The 27382-nt window shown below is 41.2% G+C and overlaps 1 protein-coding gene across 1 annotated transcript in view; it reads left to right on the forward strand.

The window, feature by feature from the left end:
• Window positions 1–11114, forward strand: part of LOC132407357 (sodium/hydrogen exchanger 9-like) — a 543724-nt gene extending 532610 nt beyond the window's left edge. The window contains exon 16 of the mRNA XM_059993730.1: window positions 328–11114. Coding sequence (XP_059849713.1) covers window positions 328–546 — 219 coding nt within the window. The 3' untranslated portion in view covers window positions 547–11114. The remainder of the gene's footprint in view (window positions 1–327) is intronic.
• Window positions 11115–27382: the final 16268 nt, after the last annotated feature.

Below are 27382 nucleotides of genomic sequence, written 5' to 3' on the forward strand. Positions count from 1 at the left end.
ACATCTTGGCCATTCATTACTGTATTTGATTCATCTCAATTAAATTGCCCTTTTGTACCAAAGAGATAACTTCAGTCTACTAGGGTCCATCAAAACTAGTTCTCCAGCTCTGGCAATACCTTCTTGAATCTCCTCCTTAAATATACTTGTGAACAGGAATACACGTAATTCTCAGCTTAGCTCGATTGGTGTTACCAATCTACCATGATCTCTGTGCTCTTGTATTTTGTGACTCAGCCAAGCTTCCAACAAACAATATTGTCATCTGAATCTCAATATGGGATTTTGTCAGTACCTGTAACAGCTGGTTTTGTTTCTAAAACACAGGACCATCAGGACGTGGATGACTCTGATTACATCATTAATAACGATGAGCTGTCAATGTACTATGAGGACAAAGCAGCATCTGCCTCGTGCTATGGAGAGGCACAGGGAAAGGGCATTCCTGAACAGCAAACAGCCGACAAGGGCGACTTCTGTGAAGGAGCGATTCAGCCATCACTGGATCTTACTTCAAGTCAAACTCTGAGTGTCCCTCCTTCTTAATCTGAGCACTTTTTTTATTGACACTTTTGGGGGCATAAATTGGAAAGGAAGATGAATTTGCTCTGATCTGCTTGTAACAAATGAACTAATCATGGTTCCTGAACTCCTGATTGCTGAATTTCCCATGTGGCAGGCACTAGTCTATATTAAAGTCAGGGCAAACACCATTATTAAGTTGACCAATATATGAACAGTAACTTTATGACCTGTGACAGTGAATTATGACTGGGAGGTCAGTGGCATTATTCCAAGTAATGACATTTATTTCAAGGATCCCACATTTACATTCCAGCCTAGTTAAAGTAATGACATGAGCTTGTGATTTTTTTTTCCAGTGCTGGATGTCATCTTATGCTCAATACTATCTCTTGTGTAAGACGGCCCTTGCTTGGGCTCCAGTGTATTCATGCAAAAATAATGCTGATGCCGACTGCACTGTTAATGCTGAAGGAAAATCTTTACATTGTTATGGAAACATTTGAAACTTAATAATTATAATTGTAATAATACTTTTCTGTATTTCTTTTTATATATTACTTCGACTGGTGTTAGAACTTGAAGGTTTCAAATTCTACCCAATACAGGTTTTTCCAATGTTATCATTACTTTTACTTTCTTCTTAAGGTGTTTTAGGTTGAAGTTTGTTTATCTTAGTCTCAGTGTGGACACTGGGCAAGTTTAACAGAAAAAAATCACACGTTCAACTATTCTACCCTCAAGTCTCAGTGAATGAGGGTACAGAAGGGATGCAGTAATAAACGATTCCAAAGACACATAGTGGGCAACAATTAATTTTAATGCACATGGGCCAGGAAGGGGAATAAAATCCAGCTAGCTCTGCAAGCCCTTCTGAATGCCCAGTGCAGTAAGGGAAATAATGGACAGCTTTTGTTTGCAGTTGGAAAGCTGATGTCCCAGAATATATTTTTAAGTCTTCTGCAACATTGTGCCTTGCATTATCAAATTCTGGAAGTTGAGACATGTTAGCCCAAGCTGAGTCTGCAAATCCCTGTGAGTTCCCTGGGGAAGTTGAAGCCCGATGTCTGCAGGCCCAAGTCTGTGTTGGCTGGAGGCCAGGCCTGAGGTTAAAGGACTGTTTATATGCATGGGTGAGAGGGAGGATTGTGGTTTGTGTTTGCTGTTGCTGTTCGTCGCTTGTTGGGTCTGGTGTTTTTCTGCTGAACACTTTGGGCCTACTGTGTTGGCACTGCAATGTGTGGCTTCCGGGTTGTCCCCAGCACATCCTCCGGTGTGTTGGCTGTTAACGCATTTCACTGTATGTCATAGAGTACTACAGTACAGAGAAAGGCCCTTTAGCCCATCTAGTCTACGGTGAACTATTAATCTGCCTAGTCCCTTTGAACTGCACCTGGCCTATAGCGCCCCCCCCCACACAATATTCCACTCATTAATGTACTTATGCAAACTTCTGAATGTTGCATGTAACCCTGCATCCAACACTTGTGCCAGCAGCTCGTCCCACACTCTGAGTGAAAAAGTTCCCCTAAGCCTTTCACCCTCAATTCATCACCTCTAGTTGCAGTTTCACACAACCTCAATGGAAAAAGCCTGCTTGTATTTACCCTATCTATACCCCTTATAATACTGTACACATCTAGCAAATCTCAGTTCCCTTTAAGTTGTTGTAGTTGAGGGTGGTAGTGGGGAAAATCTCCCACTACTTATTAAATGCTCTAAATAGCATTCATCTCAAATAGCCTCTGTCAACCAAGTGCAGCTCCTGGCCTTCACGAGTGTGTTAGCTACAAAGCCCAGCCAGAATCATTTCTATTGTCGAGAAGAGGCAAAGGTGTGTTGCTGGTGCCTTAAAATTAGTCACTTTGGGCAGATGAATCTAATGCAGACAAGTGCAAGGTTTTGCACTTTGGTAGGACCAACCTGGGTAGGTCTTACACGGTGAACGGTAGAGCACTGAGGAGTGTGGTAGAACAAAGGGATCTGGGAATAAATGTGCATAATTCATTGAAAGTGGTGTCGTGGGTAGATGGGATTGTAAAGAAAGCTTTTCACACATTGGCCTTCATAAATCAACGTATTGAGTACAGAAGATTGGATGTGATGTTGGTGAGGCCTAATTTGGAGCGTTGTGTGCAATTTTGGTCACTTTACCTACAGGACAGATGTAAAGAAGGTTAAAAGAGTGCAGAGAAAATTTACAAGGATGCCACTGGGTCTGAAGTTCTTGAGTTATAAGGAAAGATCGAATAGGTTAGGACTGTATTTTTTAGAACGTAGAAAACTGAAAGGAGATTTGATAGAGGTATACAAAATTATGAGGGATATAGATAAGGTAAACGCAAGCAGACTTTTCCCACTGAGGTTGGGTAAGACTACAGCTAGAGGTTAAGGGTGAAAGGTGAAATGTTTAAGGGGAACATGAGGGGAACTGGAGTCTTATGTCCAATTTTGAAGGTCGTGATGGTGTGGAATGAGCTGCTGGCATAAGGGGTGCATGCAAACTCAATTTCAATGTTTAAGAGAAGTATGGAGGGATATGGTCCCGGTGCAGGTCAGTGGGAGTGTAGGCAGTTTAAATTATTTTGGCGAGGACTAGATGGGCTGAAGGGCCTGTTTCTGTGCTGTACTTCTCTGTAAATTATTATTATCAATGGGGCTTGTCAGCCATGATTGGCAGCTCATCTAGAAGGAAAACAGATATCAAACCGCTGCTGCCTTGAGGCCATACCCACATACGAGGAAGGCTATGGGAGTAAATCCTGAGGAAGAATACAGAGCTGTGTCCCTTAGGCAGTCCTGCGCTGACTTCAACGCTGACTGACAACTCCTGTGATGCCGCTGATACCAAACTCTTATCAGTCTCTGACGTTCCTTTGGATTCATCAGCTGCATGGAGAGGGGGTGCCTGTTACATGGACAGCGCTTGCCCTGGTTTGCATCCATGGTTGATCTTGACCAACAGAGGGCCTCTATCAAATCTCCCCTCAATCTTCTACATTCTAAGGAATCAAGTCCTAAACTATTCAACCTTTCTCTATGACACAGGTTCTCAAGTCCTGGCAACATCCTTGTAAATTTTCTCTGCACTCTTTCAATCTTATTGACATCTTTCCTGTTTGTAGGCCACCAAAACTGGACATAATAGTCCAAATTAGGCCTCACCAATGTCTTACACAATTTCAACATGGATGCCAAGACCTGAACTCAATACAGTACATTGACTTAGGAAGGTCAATGTTCCAAAAGCTTTCTTTACAACCCTACCTACCTGTGGTGCCACTTTCAAGGAGCTATGGATCTGTGTTCCCAGATCCCACTGTTCTACCTCACTCCTCAGTGCCCTACCACTCACCATGTAAGACCTACCCTGGTTGCATCTCCCAAAGTACAACACTTCACACTTGTCTACATTAAATTCCATCTGCCATTGTTCAGCTCATTTTCCAGCTGGTCCTGAACCTGCCGCAAGCTTTGATTGTCTTCTTCGCCATCTATTACACCCCAAATCTGTCATTTGTCATTTGCAAATTTGCTGATCCACTTAACCATGTTATCTTCCAGATTGCTGATATAGACAACAAACAATACCAGACCCAACACCGGTCCCTGTGGCACACCAGTAGACACAGGCCTCCAGTCAGAGAGGCAACCATCTACGACCACTCTGGTTTCTTCCACAAAGCCAATGCCCAATCCAATTTTGAGTGCCAAGCAACTGAACCTTCTTGACTAATCTCCCATGCAGGACCTTGTCAAATGTCTTCATTTCCTGGCAACTTCCCCAAAAGACTATAATACTGATGAGACATGGCTTACCATGCACAAAGCCATTTTGACTAACCTAATTAGTTTTTGTCTATCCAAATACTTGTATATTCTGTTGTTTTGAACACCTTCCAATAACTTTCCCAATGCCGATGTCAGGCTCACTGGCCAAATAACTCCTGGCTTATTCTTAGAGCCTTTCCAACACATCGCCCGTGGCTAAAGATGCTTTGAATATATCTGCTACAGCCCCTGAAATTTCTGCACTACCCTATCATTTCCCTGAGAAAGAACATCTTGTTAGGCCCTAGGGATTATCCACCAAACAGTAAGTCTCTTTTCTGTAAATTGTATAGGGTTCATGACCTCACTGCTGCATTTCCTCAGACCAACAGACTCTGTAACTGCCTCCTAAGTAAATAAACATACAAAACATCCATTTAAGATTCCCTCCACCCATCCCCTATCTCTTTCAGCTCCAGCAATAGATTACCACTCTGATCTTCCAGAGGACCAATTTTTTCCCTTGCTGTCCGTTTGTTCTCAATATATTTGTAGGGATATGCCTTGTCTGTAAAAGCAACCACATACCTTCCGTTAGTCCTCCTGATTTCCTTCTTTAGTATTCTCTTGCATTTCCTCTACTCTTCAAGTGCAGAATTTGTTCCTCCCTCCCTATACCTGCTATGTACCTCCTTTACCTCAACCAGGGCCTCAATATCTCTCAAAAACCATTTTGACCTTTTACAGTACAGGAGTCTCAATCAATATGTGGGAAATTAAAATCGCCTGCTATCACAACCTTATGTTCCTTGCAACAGGCTATGATCTTACTAAAATTTTGCTCCTCTATATCCTGCAGACTGTTTGGTGTTCTATAGTGTAATCACATTAAAGTGGTCATACCTTTCTCATTTGTCAGTTCTACCCATAAAGCCTCATTAGATGAGCTCTCCAGTCTGTCCTGACTGAGCACTGCCATCACATTTGCCCAAACTAGCATTACTATTCTTCCCCCTTTAATTCCTGCTACTAGAAACATAGAAACCCTACAGCACAATACAGGCCTTTCAGCCCACAATGCTGTGCCGAACATGTCCTTACATTAGAAATTACCTAGGGTTACCCATAGCCCACTATTGTTCTAAGCTCTAGGAGTCTCTTAAAAGGCTCTATCATATCCGCAGACCCTATTCTATCACGCCTAAAAGAAACTGGAATATTGAGCTGCCGGTCCTGCCCCTCTTGCAATCAAGTCTCACAATATCATGATTCCACGTGTTGATCCATGCCCTAAACTCATTCGCCTTCCCTACAATTCTCCTTGCTCAGAACATTTGTCCCACCTATTGATTCCTGACCTTTTATGTAGGCCTAATGACATCTTTCTTCACAACTACTCCACCATCTGTTCTGCTGCTCTGGTTCCCACTGCACCTCCCCACCCCAACACAATTCCAATTTGACACCCACCCACTCACCCTTGAGGCAGCAGCAAACCTTCCTGTTCGGATGTTCACCTTCCTCCAGTACAGATGCAATGTTTTGAAGTGCATGTGATAAAATCTTCAATGCATCTGAAGGAAATGAACTCCTTTTTATTATGCTCTAGTTCTTGGTATATCAGAACATCACCATGGCAACTGAACATTCGCCGTTTCTTGCCGTTCTGCTGAGTTTTTAAGTGCTTACAGAGGCCATTACATTAGTGTAAATCTCTTACAGATCTGATGATTTTCAAGAAGGTAGTGTTTAAGCTTAAGAACAAAGAAAGGTAATCAGTGTAATGACTGTCTTTGATCTATAGATAAGCCAAACAAAATAACCATTTTCTTTTTGTTCAATATATGTGAAATATAAACATAAAGCATGCCCTTATTATCTATACTTCATCAAACACACCTGAAAAAAACAACCCAATAATTGGACAAATTGATTTTACTGAGTTCTGCACTGGTTTGTGGGATGGACTTAAATGTAATTGCTGAGCACTTCAAGATAGAGATAACATTGAAATAAGCAGAAGAATGTTCATGTATTTCCAAAAACAGAATAGATTGAATTAGAAAGTGTTCACTTGCAGAGCCATGTGTAATTTTGTTTTAATCTGATTTTGTAAAAGATAGGATGTATCGAGTGAGAAGTAGTCTAGGGAGTTTTGTAAAAAAAATATTTCATCCTATATGTTTGACTTCAAAGGAAGTAATTTCATTTCCTATGTGTTGGCTCATTTTTAATGTCAGCGTTATCATAGGAAATACAATTGTAATATTAGAACTGCCAAAATGTGCAGGGGAGGTGTTGGCACAAAGGTGAAGTGCGCCTTGTTGATCTTGACCCCCCACCCCCATTAACACCTCCTACATCCCTAATGAATATGTCAACCTGGAGAAAATGACACAGGGAAAAAAATTATCCCTCATTCTAGAATTGCAAGAGGGATAAGTGCTTCACAATGCTTCAGGTGATCAAACTTTACTAAAAGCCTGATCACTGCATAGTTGGCTAACTACACTGGCAGGTGTTTAATATCAGGATCTCAAATCTAGCACAGAATGGTAGAATTTTACAGCTTAACCACTCTGATTCTTGCACAATAAAGCATAAAACTGCAGTTACATAACTTTTATTTTTTTTAGTGATGCAGAGCAGAGTAATCTCTTCAAGCCACACCACCCCAGAAACCCCACAAACCACAATTAAACTTAACTTACTCGCAGAACAATTTACAATGACCAAATATCCTTCAGCCTGTGGGAGAAAACCTCACAAATTTCACAGGGATCACATACAGAAACTCCTTACAGAATGGCATTGGGAGTGAAGTCCCAACTCCAGAACACTCCAAGCTGCAATACCATCGGCTAACCACTACACTACCACAGCGCCCACAAGTAGAGGCAAACTTGGACCACTGCCAAAACTCTAGGGCATTTCTTTTTTCAAACTCTCAAAGCTGAGTTTCGTCATCTTATGCACAAGTATGTATATGCACAGGTGCAATGAAAAACTTACTTGCAGCAGCAGGATCACAGACATATGTTAGAGTCCAAGTTGTTCCCCTGTTAAATGTTCATCAGAATCATGGGTAGGAAAGGCTTAGAGGGATATGGGCCAAATACAGGCATCTTGGGACTACCTGGGATGGGCATTTTGGATGGCATTGACCAGTGGGGCAGAGGACCAGTTGGTCAAAAGAACCAGTTGGGGGATAAACAGTAGAAGTCACATCATTATTAATCAGATCAGCTCAGTCACTTACCTTTTTTATTGTCCATCTACCCCAAAAGGCCTGTTTCTGTAGTGTATGATCAGGTGACTTGTGCCACTAATGTCCTCAGGCTCCCTAATCTCTTATATGTTGAAAAGGAGAGAAAAAGGAAGCACAAGAGCTACTCGTTACTTGGCATTTCTTTGACTCCCAGGATTATCTGCTGTTGAGGATCAAATGAAGAGGGGAATCTGCCCCAGCTTGCTCCTAGCAGTGGACTGTAATATGTTTTTTTTTAACCAACATAATCATTGCTTATCCACCAGAGAAAGTAAACAAAATAAAGGTTAAAGTTAGCAGACTATTAACTTCCTGACAAGCTTCTCCATATGCTGACTTTAAATTAAATTGTCAGCCATGTATTTTGTAGTCTGAGAGTAGTCTGGGCTTTTGTTATGAACATCAGGAGTGTAAAACAACAGTTATAATAAACGGCAAATTTTAATGTGCAGGCTTTTTACCACCAGCATCAATAATCCTTCTTGTTGCAAGACCGAACTATTAACATGGTCACAGATGACTTTGCTGGGCCCAGTTATTTCATCAATGGATGAGACAACAGCTCAATAGATATAAATTTTTAGATACAGCACTAATCTATTATGGTCTATCATTTTGGTCATTAAAAAAGATTCCAGTGCAATGGAAAACCATTGATTGAACTGGAACTGAAAATTCTGCTTTGTCTATTAATATGTCCAAGACTGTGCCGGCCCCACTGTTTGTCATTTATATTAACAACTTGCACGACTGTTGTTAATGCAGTTAGAAGTTTACAGAAGACAACAAAATTGGTGATGTCATGATAGTGAATCAGAATCAGGTTTATTATCACCGTCGTACAGGTATGTTGTGAAATCTGCAAAAATGTGTTGCAGCAGAAATATAGTGCCACACATAAATATTACGATAAGTTACAAAATAAATAAATAATGCAAAAGGTGAAAGTTATAATATATATGAGATTACCACAGGAACCTAGATGAACGGGGGAATGACTGATGAGGTTTAACTCGTGAAGTGTTGCATTTTGGTCATTTAAACTAGGGCATAACTTGTACAGCAAGTAGAAAGACCATAAGGAATAGGAGCAGAATTAGGCCACTCAGCCTGTCGAGTCTGCTCTGCCATACCGTCATGGCTAATTTATTATACATCTCCTGCCCTCTTCCTGTAAACTTTGATGCCCTGATTAACCAAGAACCTATCAACCTCTACTTTAAATGTACCCAAAGACTTGATGTCCACAACAGTTTGTTGCAATGAATTCCACAACTTCACCACACTCTGGCTGAATAAGTTACTCCTCATCTCTGTTCTAAATGGACGTCCCTCTATTCTGAGGCTATTCCCTCTGGTCCTGGACTCGCCCACTACTGGAAACTTCCTCCCCACATCATGAGGCCTTTTAATACTCAATAGGTTTCAATGAGATCCCGCACCCCCCATTCTTCTGAACTCTAGTGAGTGTGAGCCTAGAGCTATCAAACATTCCTCATATGTTAACCCCCACTTTCTCCACAATCCTTCCCATGAACCTCCTCTGGACCCTCTCCCATGCCATGTGTGTGTATCCTGACGAAGGGTCTCGGCCCAAGATGTTGACTGTACTTCTTCCTATAGATGCTGCCTAGCTTGCTGCGTTCCACCAGCATTTGGTGTGTTGCTTGAATTTCCAGCATCTGCAGATTTTCTCATGTTTCCATTGTAACCACTCTCACTTCTACCCTTTGACGCTCTTGAATTTTTCAGCATGCTGCCAGTGTCTTCCATAATGAAGACTGATACAAATACTTTATAAAGTTGTCCAGCATTTCTTTGGCTACCTCTCCAGTGACATTTTTCAGCCATTCAATATCCATTCTTACCTCTCTGTTGCATTTGGTACATTTGAAAAAAGCATTTGATATAATTGGCTAGCTTGCCTTCATATTTCATCTTTTCCCTCCTTGTTTTTTTTTTAGTTGCCTTCTGTTGATTTTTAAAAGCTTCCCAATCCTGTAATTTCGGACTCATCTTTGCTATATTATTGACTTCCCTTGTCACCCACTGTGGCCTTGCCCTCCCTTTAGAATACTTCTTCATCTTTGGGATGTATCTATCCTGCGTCTTCTGAATTGCCCCCCCCCCAGAAACACCAGCCACAGCTATTCTGCCATCGTCCCTGCCATGTCCCCTCCTAATCAACTTTGGCCAGCAATTCTTGCATGTCTAATTCCTTTTTTTCTGATACAGCTGACTTTAGTTCTCCTTCTCCATCTCAAACTGCCCCCTAATCAAATCTGGTTCAGTACACAACACCCAATCCAGAATTGCCTTTCCCATGAGCTACTCTAAAAAGCCATCTCATAGACATCCTACAAATTCCCTCCCTTGGGATCCAGCATCAACCTGATTTCCTCAATCTACCTGCATATTGAAATCACCCCTTGACATTATAACATTGCCCTTATTTCATGCCTTTTCTATCTCTCTTTAAAGTTTATATCCCACAACCTGGCTACTGTTTGGGGCCTGTATCTAAGTCCCATAAGGGTCCTTTTACCCTTGCAGTTTCTTACATCTCCCCACAAGGATTCTACATCTTCCATTGCTATGTCACCTCTTTCTAAGGGTGTGATTTCATTTTTTTAACCAACAGAGCCACCCCATCCTTACTGCCTGTCCTTTCAATACAAGATGTATCCTTGGATGTTAAGCTCCCAACTATGATCTTCTTCCAGCCACGTCTCAGGGATGCCCACAAAGTCATTTTTGCCAATCTCAGGAGTACAGGAGTTGGAACATCAAATTACAACAAGTACGTTTAATAATATGGAAAACCTGTATGAGTATTGATTAAATCTGTAGAATATATTCCAACCTTGACAAAGCTCTGTAATGAAGGGACCCTAGTCATCTGACTTATAAATCATAACATTAAAGTCCTGTAAAGGATGTAGTTTGGAAAGGCTTTGTTCCTATAGATTTTGGTGTCTTCAAAGGGATTTGGTGTTACAAGACCAAAATATTCCAACGTCAGGAAAACTAAATTCTGATAATGATAACAGAATTCCATGGTGTTAAAATATAGGAGTGAGATGTGTGCGTGGTATTTGTGATGGAAAGTCTGCCCAAAGAGTTTTTGTGGAAGAATGTAATAATTAATCTATTACCAAATAAGTTTGAGAAGCAAATACTGAAGACTAGGGCAGTGGGCGGAGGAGTGAAAATGTTGTTTATATTGCTGAAAGTGAAGAGGTTATGAAGTTTACAAAAAGGTACCAGGACTGCCCATGAGAGATGTGACAGATGGATAGGCGAAGCATACAGTGCAGAGGAAGGCAGAAGTCATGAAAAGGCCACCTTTAAGTTTACACAGAATCAAAAGCATAAATGTAGAGTGATTATGCGGATCACAAAAGATGATTGCAAATGCAGCCATAGAAACCCTGTGATTGAATGACAGAGAATCATTCACTGATGAAAGGGATTCAATCCTCTCCTATCAGATTTCTCCTTCTTCAGCCCTCCACCTATCATCACCCAGATTCTCACTTTATGCCCCTCCCCCTCACCTATCACCAGCTAGTATTCCTTTCCTTCCCCTCACTTTCATCTTCTGACTCTGCCCCCCTCCTTTCCAATCCTGATGAAAGGCCTTGACCTGAACTGTCTATACCCTTTTTTCCCCATAGATGCTGCTCAAGTTCCTCTATTATCTTGTGTGTGTTGATAACAAGGAATCCCCAGTTAATGAGCAAGTTGATGAATGAACAGAATCTGGACATATCCACCTTCCACCCACAAGCTCTATCGAGCATGCTGAATAATGCACCGGGAGTCAACTGAGTCAGGAGAGAATTCTACAAAGCAAGGATGTGTTGCCTTATAATCAATTCAGCCCTGCTGGAAGTAAAATTAACTTAATATTTCCAACTGGCACAGTCACATTGCAGACATTGTGCCAGTCACTTTCTTACTGATGTATCACAGCAGCCTGAATTTAGCTTATCTTTACCTCTGAATCCTATTTATTTAGTGTTTACTGGTTTGCCCACGGCTGTGACAAGAGCAGGAAGGTCCCACCAGGGTAGAACGAATGAGGTCCTAAAAACAGTAGAAACCAACGCTGAGCCTTTTTGTGGAATTGTCTCAAACTTGGCAGAGGAAAGAGACAGTCCATGGACATTTGCTGATTGCCTGTGGGGTTCAGATGAATGAACTCATGACTGCAAATAACTTTCTATTGACTGAGATCTCCAATTGGCCTGTATTTGCGAAATTGCTACCAGGGAGTTTTAACACAAAGGTGTGCGAAAATATAAATGTTGCTTGAACATCCATGCATGAAAATGTGTCTTTAAAATGAGCAACTTCCCATATTTAGAATCAGTTTCTGGTTGGAGTTGAAAAATGTTTACCCTTGGTATTCTCACACTTCAAAGGAAATGTGTGATCAGATGACACATAGAACACCATATAGTATCCAAACAGGTCTTGTAGACATCCACAGTAGGACAAAGAAATACAACAGAATCGATGAAAAACTACACACAAAGACTGACAAGCAATCAATGTGCAAAAGAGAAACTGTTCAAATACAAAATAAGTTGATAACTAAATAATAGATAAATATATTTAAATACTGAGAACATGAATTGTAGAATTCTTGAAAGTGCGTCCATAGGTTGTTTAATCATTTCATTGTTGAGGTGAGTAAGGTTACCCACAGGACCCTGACAGTTGATGAGTAATAACTGTTCCTGAACCTGATGCTGTGGGACCTAAGGCTTCTGTCCCTCCTTCCTGATGGCAGCAGTGAGAAGAGAGCATGGCCTGAATGGTGCCAGTGGGGGGGAGGGGGGCGTCCTTGATAATGGATACTGCTTTCTTGTGGCAGCACTCCTTATAAATGTGCTCAGTGGTGGGTTCAATGGTTCTATGTTGGAGAAAGTACATCTTTCAAAAATTATTTTTAAATCCTTGAACGTCATTTTGGTTTGGAATTGATTTAAATTGTGACAACGTTATTCGAGCTAAAGTGATAGTTTTGCAAAAGATTGTTGTTAAAATAATTAGCCTATAACTAGAACCTGATTTTGGTACATGAAGTTTAAACGAAAATATTTGAGTGACAAATAGATTTTTCCTGATACTTGGGAATTTTTCAGTTGCGTGATAAACTCGGATGAATTTTCTTTTAAAACCCGAGTTACTTGTTTGCTTACATGCTCATTTTTTGTCATTTTGTATTTCTCATTATTTTTTCATCTTGGTTTATCAGCTGCTGACTTTTGCTCAGAAATAATATCAGAGCCTATAAGGATTTGAGTTCTACCATGGTCATAGGTGAATTTCACTAGCTGTGCCAGTCTTTAATTATGAATGTATGTTTCCAGTATATTAATATGGTAAAGTTCATAAAGACCAGCAGCTTTAATTTTAACTTCCTATTTCCAAACATTTTATGTTTATATTGATGACTTTGTCCATCAGAGACCTGGATCAGGAGCCATTTATCCAGCTACTGAGGGAATGATCACATCCCAACTGTACATGTAAAAAGTTATGCATTCCAGGGTTTTACTGCACACCAACAAATAGAAAAGGGACAGAACCACGTCAGTGTGGTTAGCATAACACGTAATTAGGTGGTGCAGACTCACTGGGCTGGAAGGAACTGTTACCATGCTGTATCTCCCAGTAATAAAAAAATAAAGAGTTTGAATTGTGGAAATTAAATTTTGACTTTGTCATTTAATAAAAAGCTGGTTGGTGGTGTAGTGGCATCAGCACCAGACTTTGAGGCAAACGGTCCCAAGTTCAAATCCAGCCGGCTCCTTGCACACTTTTCATCCAAGCTGGGTTGAGCGTCAAGCTAGCAACGTGGCCTCGTAAAAAAAGTCAAGTGCTCCAGAAATGGGAAAGATGCTGCCCAATGTGCCACAAGGCATGAAGAGGAACAAATTTTAATAAAAATAACAATCCAAGAATATTCTGACATAGAATCATTTTTAAATACAGTGCTTCCTCTTTCCTACCTTGCTGGTGTAATACTAAAACTGAAATGTAAGCATTTGTATCAAGTTATTACATTTTGTCTTTAAAGTAGTATTGAACTTCCTCCACTGATGAATGTGATTAAAATTGTATTGAAAATATAAAAGTATATGAAGGGAAGCAGAGGATGCAGATCTAACTTCACTCTATTGTCACAATATTATGATTATGGGTGTATTTGTAATTGACCATTTCTTTATTAAAGTTGGAGAAGTTATTATTGGTGTTATTTGAGATAAATCAGAACTGACTATTGAAGGCTGAGAGATTTGTTAGAAATGTCTGACAGTTCAGAAAGGGGTCATATATTTGCATTGAGGTGTGTTATGGGTCTGGCGATGAATGGGACAGTGGTTATTTATTTGAGAAATCAGAGAAATGAATGTAATCAATTAAATTGGTAGAACTACATTGCAGTCCTGTTTTTGTTCTGCTGATTCTCCTACGTTATTCACACCTCTCGACACTTGAATTTCCTAACCTTTTGGAAAAACAATTTAATTTTGCTTTGTAAATTGATATGAACAATACAGCTTGTTTAAAATTGAGTAAGGCAGTGAGTATCCTTACAAATAAAGCAGAGTGTGTTAAGACACAATAATTTTGATTGTCAAGTAACAGTTGTCAATGTTCAAGTGTATGTTCCCTACCCCAGTAGGGTAGGCACAAGGTGCAGGAAGCACTGTAGAAAATCATTACCCATAAAAAGATTTTGCATATTGCCTGCAGTCCTCAATGAATTATGCAGCTAGATTGTTTTCTGTAGTAAATTTGGCTAATCAGAAAATGGTTCATCCTGGAAACATAATTAAATTCTGTGTTAACATCTTTCCAGACTGTAAACTTAGAAAAAACTTTAATCGTTGCCTGGACAGCAAAGATCTTTGGACCATTATACCATCCATTCATCTGGAATGAACACCCAGGGCTGAAATGGTTACCACAAGAGAACATAGGTTTAAGGTGCTGGGGAGTAGGTACAGAGGAAATGTCAGGGGTAAGTTGGTTTCATTTATTTATTTATTTCCACAGAGATTGGTGAGTGCACGGAATGGGTTGCCAGCGGCGGTGGGGGAGGTGGAAATGATAGGGTCTTTTAAGAGACTCCTGGATGGATACATGAAGCATAGAAAAATAGAGGGCTATGAGTAAGCCTAGGTAGTTCTAAGGTAGGGACAAATTCGGCACAGCTTTGTGGGCCGAAGGGCCTGTATTGTGCTGTAGGTTTTCTATGTTTCTATGTATGATGTAAACATGGAAGTGATCCAGCATATGTGAGAGGTAGGTCTCCATGTGTAAGTATACAGTATGTGTATACCAGGCACATGTAATTTCAAGAGAACGTAATGATATGTAATGCCTTATTCAATATTTAATGCATGCCTTCCATTTCCACTATAACCAACGGAACAGATACATTTGCTATTCATACACTTAACCAGTGCCTTGTGAATACATTGAAGTGAAAATCCTACACCCAAGACATTGTTTAATGAAGTAATTCAGCTCTCTTCTCTAAAGCAAAATAACCCAGTCTAATTCTACCCCTAGTGTTTGTATTATAGAAACATAGAAAACCTTCAGCACAATACAGGCCTTTCGGCCCACAAAGTTGTGACAAACATGTCCCTACCTTAGAAATTACCAGGCTTACCCATAGCCTGCTATTTTTCTAAGTTTCATGTCCCTATCCAAAAGTCTCTTAAAAGACCCTATAGTATCCACCTCCACCACCATTGCCGGCAGCCCATTCCACGCACTCACCACTCTCTGCATAAAAAAAAACTTACCCCTGACATCTCCTCTGTACCTACTCCCCAGCACCTTAAACCTGTGTCCTCTTGTGGCAACCATTTCAGCTCTGGGAAAAAGCCTCTGACTATCCACACGATCAATGCCTCTCATAATCTTATACACCTCTATCAGGGCACCTCTCATCCTCCGTCGCTCCAAGGACAAAAGGCCGAGTTCACTCAACCTACTTTCATAAGACATGCTCCCCAATCCAGGCAACATCCTTGTAAATCTCCTCTGCACCCTTTCTATTGCTTCCACATCCTTCCTGTAGTGAGGCGATCAGAACTGAGCAGAGTCTGTAGTGAGACGACCAGAACTGAGCACAGTCTGTAGTGAGACGACCAGAACTGAGCACAGTCTGTAGTGAGACGACCAGAACTGAGCACAGTCTGTAGTGAGACGACCAGAACTGAGCACAGTCTGTCGTGAGACGACCAGAACTGAGCACAGTCTGTCGTGAGACGACCAGAACTGAGCACAGTCTGTCGTGAGATGACCAGAACTGAGCACAGTCTGTCGTGAGACGACCAGAACTGAGCACAGTCTGTCGTGAGACGACCAGAACTGAGCACAGTCTGTAGTGAGACGACCAGAACTGAGCACAGTCTGTAGTGAGACGACCAGAACTGAGCACAGTCTGTCGTGAGACGACCAGAACTGAGCACAGTCTGTAGTGAGACGACCAGAACTGAGCACAGTCTGTCGTAAAACGACCAGAACTGAGCACAGTCTGTCGTGAGACGACCAGAACTGAGCATGGTCTGTCGTGAGACAACCAGAACTGAGCACGGTCTGTCGTGAGACGACCAGAACTGAGCACAGTCTGTAGTGAGACAACCAGAACTGAGCACAGTATTGTTTATTCAGGTTGATTTTCACATTGTGCTGCAGATAGAATTCTAATATTCACACACTGATAATAATCTGCACTCTGGGCTGGTTCTGCTGAAACATTCAGGTATTGGTAAACCAATACTCAGTGGTAACATAGAGGTAGTGATAGCAACTTGACCACCTAAATATATATAGCAAAGTGCCTAAGGGGTGGGTGTGTATGTGTGTGTGCATGTTTTTGTATGGTGCCTATAAAAAGTATTCACCTGCTCCCCCCCCGTAAGTTTTCATGTATTATTGTTTTACAATATTGAATCACAGTGGATTCAATAATCTTTAATCTAACAGTAATCTTTTGTCACTGATCAGCAGAAAGACTTCTGCGTCAGAGTGAAAACATCTCTCCAGTGCGATCCAAATGAATTACAAATAGAAAAAACAAAATAATTGATTGTATAAGTATTCACCCCCTTTAATATGACATACCAAATCATCACTGGTGCAGCCAACTGGTTTTAGAAGTCACATAATTAGTTAAATGGAGATCTGTGTGCAGACATGGTGTTTCAACTGATTGTCATAAATATACACCTGTATCTGGAAGGTCCAACTGCTGGTAAGTCGGAAAAAACTACACCACAAAGACAAAAGAACATTCCAAGCAAATCTGCGAAAAGATTATTGAAAAACACAAGTCAGGAGATGGACACAACAAAATTTCCAAGTCACTGAATATCTCTTAGAGTACAGTTAAGTCAATCATCAAGAAATGGACAGAATATAGAACAACTATAAACTTGCCTAGAGCAGGCCATCCTCAAAAGCTGAGTGACCGTGCATGAAGGGAACTAGTGAGGGAGGCCACCAAGAGACCTACGACAACTCTAGACAACTTATGACAAGCTTCAGTGACTGAGATGGGAGAGACTGCACTTACAACAACTGTTGCCCTGGTGCCCTGCTGCTTTATGGGAGAGTGGGAAAGAGAAAGCTACTGTTGAAAAAAACTCACATGAAATCTCAGCTAGTGTTTGCCAAAAGGCATGCAGAAGACTCCAAAGTCCGTTTGGCTTATGTTTGGCATAAGCCAAACACCGCACATCATCAAAAACACACCATCCCTACTGTGAAAGAAGGTGGTGGCTGCATCAAGGGGAAGCTTCACTGCAGCAAGTCCTGGAAGGCTTGTGAAAGTAGACGGTAAAATGAATGCAGCAAAATAAGCATAAAGCCAAAGCTATATAGGAATGGCTTAAAAACAACAAAGTTAATGTTCTGGAGCAGCCAAGTCAGAGCCGAGACCTCAATCCAATTGAGAATTTATGGCTGAAGAAAAGGGCTGATCACTCATGATCCCCATGCAATCTGACAGAGCTTGAGCAGTTTTGTAAAGAAGAATGGGGAAAAGTTGCCGTGTCCAGATGTGCAAAGTTAATAGAGACCGATCCAGACACACTCAATTGCTGCCAAAAGTGCATCTACTAAGTAGATCACAAGACAAAGGAGCAGAAGTAGGCCATTCGGCCCATCGAGTCTGCTCCGCCACTCCACCATGAGCTAAACTATTCTCCCATCTAGTTCCAATTTCCAGCTTTTTCCCCAGATCCCTTGATGCCCTGACTAATTAGATACCTATCAATCTCCTCCTTAAATGCCCTCAATGATTGGGCCTCCACAGCTGTATGTGGCAACGAATTCTCCTCATCTCTAACAAGTACTGACTTGAAGAGGGTGAATACCTATGCTATCAATTATTATGAGTTTTATATTTGTAATTAATTTAGATCACTTCACAGAGACCTGTTTTCACTTTGACACGAAAGAGTCCTTTCTGTTGATCAGTGTCAAAAAAAAAACAAATTAAATCCACTGTGATTCAATGTAGTAAAATATAAAAACTCAAGGGAGAGGTGAACATTTTTATAAGATGTGCGTGTGTGCATCTAAGACTTCTGTAGTTACACAGTACTGTACTTATACTATATTAGCAGAAATTAATGGCCAATGTCAGTAAATCACCATCTGGTGGTTATAATCGTTTGTCTTTTTCTCTTTTTAAGCTTCAGCTTTTACATCCTTGAAACTCATACATTCTCTTTAGTTTCCCCAAGTCCTTCACAAGAACTATGGCCATTAATGTCAGTTTATCACCCAGGTAAAATTAAGTTTTAATTATGATTCTCATAGCCCAGAATTTATGGCAACCCCACAAGTTCTGGCAGTCTCTGTGGCATTGCTCCAAACTCCCCAAGCTGTCTGAGCCAATTTTAAATTAGTAAGTTAAGGACTGTAACCAGTAAACAGGACATGTACTTTGTGTTGCAATACAAACTGAAATAAATTAGAAGGAATTTCTTTCAATAATAATTTTTAAACTCCCTCAACTATACATTGAAAGATTCACAAGGAAATTAAATATAACTTTATAATTTTCTTCTGGGCCACTTACTTTGCTCTAATCATAGCTTATCATGCTATTAAAAGCCACTTGTCTCATTTAATCATGGCTTAAATTAGCAGGGCAATTTACTGTGGCACTAACATATTAACAGTCTAAATTCAAAGGACTTTAGCATGGTTGAAGTGGAAAAGATTGCTAAATATCTCAACTTGTGAAGGCAGACTGGGTTGCTAAGAGTATCTTTGAGATACTAGGATAAGATGAACTTGCATACACATCTTAAGGTTTCTGTCTGTCCCATAGAGTAAGCATAATTTTGATATTATTGCAACCAGAAAATTCATGTCAAATGCATTAATACCTAAAACCATTGGGGCTGAGGAAGCTGCCATGAAGTGCCACTGGTTACAGACCACCAGCCAGAACAAGTCCCATGAAGCACATTTCATGACCTACAGTACTGTGCAAACATCTTAGGCACCCAAGGTTTTTTATATGGTTTCAGATGGTGTGGCCTCCACATAGCCCTGATTTCAACATCATCGAGGCTGTCTGGGATTACCTGGAGAGACAGAAGCAAGCGAGAAAACCAAAGTCTGCAGAAGAACTGTGGCAAGTTATCCAAGATACTTAAAACCACCTACCAGCCGAGTTTCTTATAAAAACTCCAAGGCAATGTACCTAAGAGAATTGATGCAGTTTTAAAGGCAAACAGTGGTCACACCAAATATTGATTTGATCTAGTCTTCTAGTGTTTCCTGCTCTTCATTGTAAATTCTTCTGATAGTCTGAATTTTTTTCCATTTCATTATTTTTGAAAGCATCTTCTCTTTACAGATCTATTTTATAAATATGACTGAAACTTTTGCACAGTACTGTAGAACCAGCCCAAAACATTTTGAAATGTTGTGATGTAGGAACAAGAATTAACCAGTTTGAATACAGTGAGCTCCCACACACAGTAATGAAATAAAGCATCAGATCACGTTTTCAAGAGTAATTCTTGACCAAAGTAAGGCAGTTGGAAATGTGGTTGCTCTTTTTGAATATTGCTATGTGATCAGTTACGTCTGCGATAACCAGAATTAAACTGAAGATGTGAAGTACAGAGGAGGATATGAAAATGGAAATGAGCAAGCATGAGTGTATATTCACAGTTAACAAAATATCCAACCTTACAATATAGGACATACATGGAAAACGGTAGGGCATTGAAGAATGCAGTAGAACAGAGTGATCTAGGAATAATGGTGCATCATTCCCTGAAAGTGGAATCTCATATGGATAGGATGGTGAAGAAAGCTTTTGGTATGCTGGCCTTTATAAATCAGAGCATTGAGTATAGGAGTTGGGATGTAATGTTAAAATTGTACAAGGCATTGGTAAGGCCGAATTTGGAGTATTGTGTACAGTTCTGGTCACCAAATTATAGGAAAGATGTCAACAAAATAGAGAGAGTACAGAGAAGATTTACTGGAATGTTACCTGGGTTTCAGCACCTAAATTACAGGGAAAGGTTGAACAAGTTAGGCCTTTATTCTTTGGAGCGTAGAAGGTTGAGGGGGGACTTGATAGAGGTACTTAAAATTATGAAGGGGATAGATAGAGTTGACGTGGATAGGCTTTTTCCATTGAGAGTTAGGGGGCAAAAGTTTAGGGGTAACACGAGGTACTCAGAGAGTGGTAGCTGTGTGGAATGAGCTTCCAGTAGAAGTGGTAGAGGCAGGTTCGATATTGTCATTTAAAGTAAAATTGGATAGGTATATGGACAGGAAAGGAATGGAGGGTTATGGACTGAGTGCGGGTCAGTGGGACTAGGTGAGAGTAAGCGTTCAGCATGAACTAGAAGGGCCGAGTTGGCCTGTTCCCATGCTGTAATTGTTATATGGTTATATAACCACTAAACAGCTAATAAAAGGAGATGTAGGCTGATTAGACTGTGTTAAAAGAGATCCTTCCTGAGAAGTGTTCTGTACTTGTCAATACTTAGAAAGAGATTACTGCTAAAATGTAATAAAACTTCCCAGGAACTGCAGAGGATGCCACTGAAGTGGAATGGGAAAGTCTGTTCATAGAAGATATGGATCGGCTGCATTCTAGGTCATTGAGGATGGAACTAAGAGCACTAGCCACAGTTTTCTAATCTAGCTTGGGGAAAAGACCGACACCAGAATTGCAAATAGATCCTTGTTCAAAACATAGTGCTCACAAAGGCCCAGTGGTAAATACAGCAGGACAGCATATTTGCATCCACGCAAGGCTGCTCTACTAATCCTTTGTTTGTATTTTTTGTAAGACCATAAGATATAAGAGCAGAAGTAGGCCATTTGGCCCATCGAGTCTGCTCTGCCATTCAATCATGGGCTGATCCAATTCTTCCAGTCATCCCCACTCTCCTGACTTCTCCCCATACCCCATGATGCCCTGGCTAATCAAGAACCTATCTATCTCTGCCTTAAATACACCCAATGACTTGGTTTCCATAGCCCCTCGTGGCAACAAATTCCACAGATTTACTACCCCCTGGCTAAGTAATTTCTCTGCATCTCTGTTCTAAATGGACGTCCTTCAATCCTGTAATGTGTTCTTAAAAGTGATTACATTCCCAAATACACATCAGGAATTACTAGAATGTATGAATGAATTGAATGCAACTATGTGTACAATACACACAAAATGCTGGAGGAACTCAGCAGGCCAGGCAGCATCTATGGAAAAGAGTAAACATTCGACCTTTTGGGCTGAGACCCTTCATCAGGACTGGGAAAAAAGGATAAGAAGTTAGAGCACGGAAGTAGAGGGAAGGGGGAGGAAGAAGCACAAGGTGAAGGCCCGATGAAGGGTCTCGACCTGAAACGTCAACTGTTCACTCTTTTCCATAGACGCTGCCTGGCCTGCTGAGTCCCTCCAGTGATTTGTGTGTGTTGCAAGATGGTAGGTATTAAGTGAAACCAGGAGAGGGGGAGGGGTGAAGTGAAGTGGTGAGAAGTTGAGTGGTGAAAGAGATAAAGGGCTGAAGAAGGGGCAATCTGGAATGGGAAATGGTGAAGGGGGGGGGGCAAGTTTAAGAAATCAATGTTTATGCCCTCAGGTTGGATGTTACCCAGACGGTATTTGAGGTGTTGCTCCTCCAACCTGAGTGTGGCCTCGTCGCAGCAGTAGAAGAGACCATGTACTGACATGTCAGAATGGGAACGGAAAGTAGAACTGAAACGGCTGGCCACCACAAGCTCCCACTTTTTCTGGCAGACAGAGCGTAGGCGTTTGCTGAATCTGTCTCCCAATCTACATCAGGTATCACTGATGTACAGGAGGCTACACTGGGAGCTGTACCTGTAGGTGACCCCAACAGACTCATCTTGAGAGCAGATGCAGCAAAGATGAAGGAACTGAGAGAAGGGAATGGCATTTTTACAAGTGTCAAAGTGGAAATAGGTACAAGAAAATATTCCTTTCTCTCAGTTCCTCTGTCTCAGCCGCATCTGCTTTCAGGATGAGGCTTTTCATTCTGGAACGTGTGAGATACCCTCATTCTTCAAAAATAGGGGCTTTCCTTCCTCCACCAGCAACGCTGCCCTCAACCACATCTCTTCCATTTCGCCCTCACCCAATCCTCCCACTGCATAAATCAGGGGTAGGGTTCCTCTTGTCCTCACCTACCCCAACACTAGTCTCCACACATAATTCTCCGCAACTTCCACCATCTCCAACGGGATCCCACCGCCAAGCACATCTTTCCCTCCCCGTACCCACCTTCTGATTTCCGCAGGGATTACTCCCTTCTCCACTTGTCCCTCCCCACTGATCTCCTTGCCGACACTTACCCTTGCAAGTGGAACAAGTGCTACACCTGCCCCTAGGCCTCCTCCCTCACTACCATTCAGGGCCCCAAACAGTCCCTGCAGGTGAGATGACATTTCACCTGTGAGTCTATCGGGATCATCTGCAGTATCTGGTGCTCCTGGTGTGGCCTCCTGTATATTAGTGAGACCCAGCGTAGATTGGGAGACTTCTTCACCGAGCCAGAAAAGGCAGGAACTCCTGGTAGCCATCTTTCAAATTTATTTGTCAGCCTCCAACCTGATGACATGAACATCGATTTCAAAGTTCAAAGTAAAATTTATGTTCAGAGTACATACACGTCACCACATACAAAACAGATTCTTTTTCTGCGGGCATACTTAGTAAATCTACAGAACAGTAACTGTAAGCAGGATCTATAAACTGAAAACATCAAGAACTGTAAACAAACTTTGCAAATGCAGCTAAATAAATAAATGAATAGCAATTAATAATGAACATAAAATAACAAGATAAGAGTCCTTAAATGATTGTAGTTTTCCTCTTAAGCTAAACAGCCTGATAGCGGAGGGGTAGTAACTGTTCTTGAACCTGATGGTGTGAGTCCTGAGGTTCCTTGTCCCTTCTACCTGATGGCAGCAGCAAGTAAAGAACATGGCCTGGGTGGTGAGGATCTTTGATGATGGATGCTGCTTTTCTACGACAGCGTTTCAAGTAGATGTGCTCAATGGTTGGGAAGATTTTACCCGTGATGTACTGAGCCTAATCTTCTAGCTTCTGTCGGATTTTCTGCTCAAAGGCATTGGTGTCCCCATACGAGGCTGAAATGCAGCCTGTCAGCACACTTTCCTTCACACATCTATAGAGGTTTGCCAGGGTTTTTGATGACATGCCAAATCTCCAGAGACTCCTGAGGAAGTAGAGGTGCTGTTGTGCTTTCTACCCAAGTATATTTATATGATGGGTTCAGGACAGGTTCTCTGAGATAGTGAATTTAAGGTTACTGACCCTCTCCATCTCTGATCCTCCAGTGATCCAATCCTCCAACTTGCAGCTTCCCTCTCCTGAAGACTAATATCAGGTCCTGAATCTTACTGACAATGAGTGAGAGGTTGTTCGTACACCACTCAGCCAAATTTTCAGTCTCCCTCCAGTATGCTGATTCATCACCAATGTTGAGACAGTCCAAAAAAGTGGTGTCATCAGCAAACTTGTATATTGTGTTGGAGCTGTACTAGGTGTAAATCGAGTAGAGCAGGGGGCTAAGTAAACATCCTTCCAGTTTCTTCTGGTAATTCTATCCCTCCCAACTCCTTCACCATTCCCCCATTCCTGTTTCCCCTCCCACATTATCTCCTTGCCTGCCCATCACCTCCCTCTGGTGCTCCTCCCCCTTCCCTTTCTTACATCATTTTCCACCCTATCCTATCAGATTCCCCTTCTCCAGCCCTTCATTTCTTTCACCAAGCAACTTTCCGGATCTTCACCCCTCCCCTCTCCTGGTTTCACCTATCACCTTGCCACCTAGTACTTCTTCCTCCCCTCCACCCAGCTTCTTGCTCTAACCTCATCTTTTTTCCCCAGTCCTGTTAAAGGGTCTCAGTGTGAAATGTCGACTGTTTACTCTTTTCCATAGATGCTGCCTGGCCTGCTGAGTTCCCCCAGCATTTTGTGTGTGTTCTTGGATTTCCAGCATCTGCAGATTTTCTTGTCTTTGTGCAACTATGGGTGAGCAGCTACAATGGCCAACCAACCAATAGCACTCACATATCTCTTATGAAATGCTTTGAGAGGGTGGTTGTGGCTAGATTTAACTCCTGCCTGAGAAAGGACCGTAAGACATAGAAGCAGAATTAGGCCATTCAGCCCATCAAGTCTGCTCCACCATTATACCATGGCTGATCCCAGATCCTATTCAACCCTATACACTTGCCTGAGCTCAATGCAATTTGCCTACCACCACAACAGGCCTACAGTGGATGCAATCTCACTGGCTTTCCACTTGGCTTTGGAACACCTAGCCAACTGTAAAGGCTGCTATTTATTGATCTCATCTCGGCATTCAACACCATCATCCCGTCAGTATTAATCATGGCTACAAAATCTGGCTCCGCAACTGCTTCCACGATTTCTTATCAGGAGACCACTATAATAACATCTCCTAACCTACAGTCAACACAGGCACGCCTCAAGAAGGCATGCTTAGCCCACTGCTCTACTTTCTCTATGCCCTCACTGTAACTTGAGGCTAGGCATAGCTCAAATGGCATCTATGAACCTGCTGATGACACACACTGTTGTTCGCAGAATTTCAGGTGGCAATGAGGAGGTGTACAGGAGTGAGATAGATTGGTGTGTTGAATGGTATCACAACCACCACCTCACACTCAACATCAGCAAGATCAAGGACTAATCATGGACTTCAGGAAGGGGAAGACCTGAGAACACACACACACACACACACACACACACACACACAAAGTCCTCATTGAAAGATCAGCAGTACAAAGGGTGAACAGCTTCCAGTTCTTGAGCATTAACATCTCAGTGAATCTATCCTAGATATACATTTTGGTGCAATTCCAAAAGGCACGTCAAGGGTTTACTTTGTTAGGAGCTTGAGGAGATTTAGTATGTCACCAAAGGTTCTTGCAAATTTCAAGAAATGTACAGTGGAGAGCATTCTGACCTGGTATGAAGGCTCCAGTACACAGGATTGAGTCATTCAGCCAGTTCCACCATGGGCACAGCCCTTCCCACCAGAGTACATCTTCAAGAGATGGTGCCTCATGAAAGTGGTATGCTTCATTGAGGGCAATCACCATTTGGGACATAATCAGTGAGGAGGTTCAGCTTCCTCCCCTCTACCATCGTTTCCAGGAACCCATGAGCACCAGGCAGCTGATGGTGTAATGGCATCCACACCAACCTTCAAAGCAATTGGTTCCAGGTTGAATCTGGCTGGCTCCTTGCACAATTTCCATCCATGACGGCTTGAGCGTTGAGCTAGCAACTCAGCCTCATAAAAACAAAAAGCAGACAGATGCTAAAGAAACAGCAAAGTTGTCACCCAGTGCTCCACAAAGCGCTGAAAGGAACAACAACCATGAGCACCAGTTTATTATTCCACTTCTACACTATTGTTGTAACTTACAGTAAGTTATATATCTTGCTGCCACCAAACAACAAATTTCACAGCATATGTCAGTGATAGTAAATAATTCTGATGCAAAACATTGCCTGGTTTTGAATAAATTACATGTGCACTAATTCTACAGGAAATGTTCATATACTATTTTCTAAACAAAATCATCTAAAAAGTTCGTTTGACAGTCGCGGGCAACTTCATATGGCTAATTTAATTTGTATCTACAGATTTTGAAATGCATCTCTATCCCTTGTCTAAACTTGTTCTAGCTGGAGGGCAAATTATTCTGTGGCCTCGTGTCCCTGAGTAAACAGCTACAGAAGTTCACCTATAATGAAGCTTTAAAGATAACAGAGAGCAGTAGCTCTGATCACATCAGGCAAGAATATTTTTCAGTATAGGTATCCAAAGTTTAAGAGGTCAGACTTGAGTTTGACATAATTTCATCCCAATTATTATTGGATGGCTTAACTTCAGCAGCAGCAACTATCTCAGTATAAATTGTAGCTCATTCAGAATCGTAGCTCATTCAGAATCCGGCAGAGCATAGACATATAGACAACTAGATTTCCCTTGGTCTCTATCATTACTGGATACTTACTTTAAAAAAAAAATTCAGTGTCAAAAATCTTTGTTAAGATGAGGACCTTATTTAAAGTTTATTCCCAATGAAGAATCCCACAGACTGCACAAAGCAGAATGGATCCAAACTTAAATCAATGCAGTATCTTCTTTGGGACTCCTAATTGCTTATTTCAATGCTGCTGTCATTTTGATGTAATTTCTGTGAGAGGCAATATCCCAAGAATAGCTGAGTTTATGTAGCAATTTCTTACAAGAACTCATTATCAAATCAGAGTTTGTTTTTTCTTACTCCCAAATCTCACATTTGCTGTTCTGAATAATAACTGATTCATTCACTTCGTGTCTGCCATTTGAACTTCTTTATCATCTCAGCTCATGGGAAATCACTTGTCAAGTTCCTTTACATGCACATTGATGTTAAATTTTTTCAAACCACAAATGGTTTAAGGGAAATGTTTGCTTGATATTTTGGCAAACTGCAAATACCCATATGTTTTTACTTGTCCATCTGCCAGTCTCCAGCGGTCACAAATATTTGAAAACATATTTGAAACCTAAGAATAAAGGTGTAAATAGTTTCAAGTATGGGAATAAGAAAATTTCAGCTTCATATTGATTCCAACATCTCTTGTTATCATTGAACTATTTCTTGCTACATTCAATTTCCTTTACCTGTTACTTATCTGACATTCATTGCTCGCTGCATTAAATGAGTTCTCCCTTTACTCCTTACTTTTAAAAACTTAGTTTGAGGTGTCTTTAAATATTTCGCCATTCAAACCATTTGGCCAGATAAATTTTAGTATTATTAATGTTGTTTGATCTTGGAAAACGTAATTTATTTTATTGTTTGTGAAGAAGGTACTCAAGTTGTTCATGAAATCCTGTCAGCCCATTTGACCTAAACCTTTCAGGATATCAAGCCAACTATTGTGACTGTGAATAAGGTCAACGGAGAGGCACTAAAGCTAGTGGTTATAGAAGTGTTTATTCAGAAAAAACGAGCAGTAGGCAGCATAATTGAGATACTCCTGGAAGAAGGGGTCTGCCTAACCTATTACCTGACAATTTTATATGTTAAACCTCAAAGGTAACAGCAGGACAAGTCTATACTTAAAATGTATCTGCAATGCTTCCTTTGAATTGCATATAATTTTCAGACGCCTCCATCTTCACACCCACACTCCAGACACCCAAAATGAATGTTAATTCC

The sequence above is a fragment of the Hypanus sabinus genome, chromosome 2 (assembly GCF_030144855.1).
Source record: "Hypanus sabinus isolate sHypSab1 chromosome 2, sHypSab1.hap1, whole genome shotgun sequence".
In the NCBI taxonomy this organism is placed as follows: Eukaryota; Metazoa; Chordata; class Chondrichthyes; order Myliobatiformes; family Dasyatidae; genus Hypanus; species Hypanus sabinus.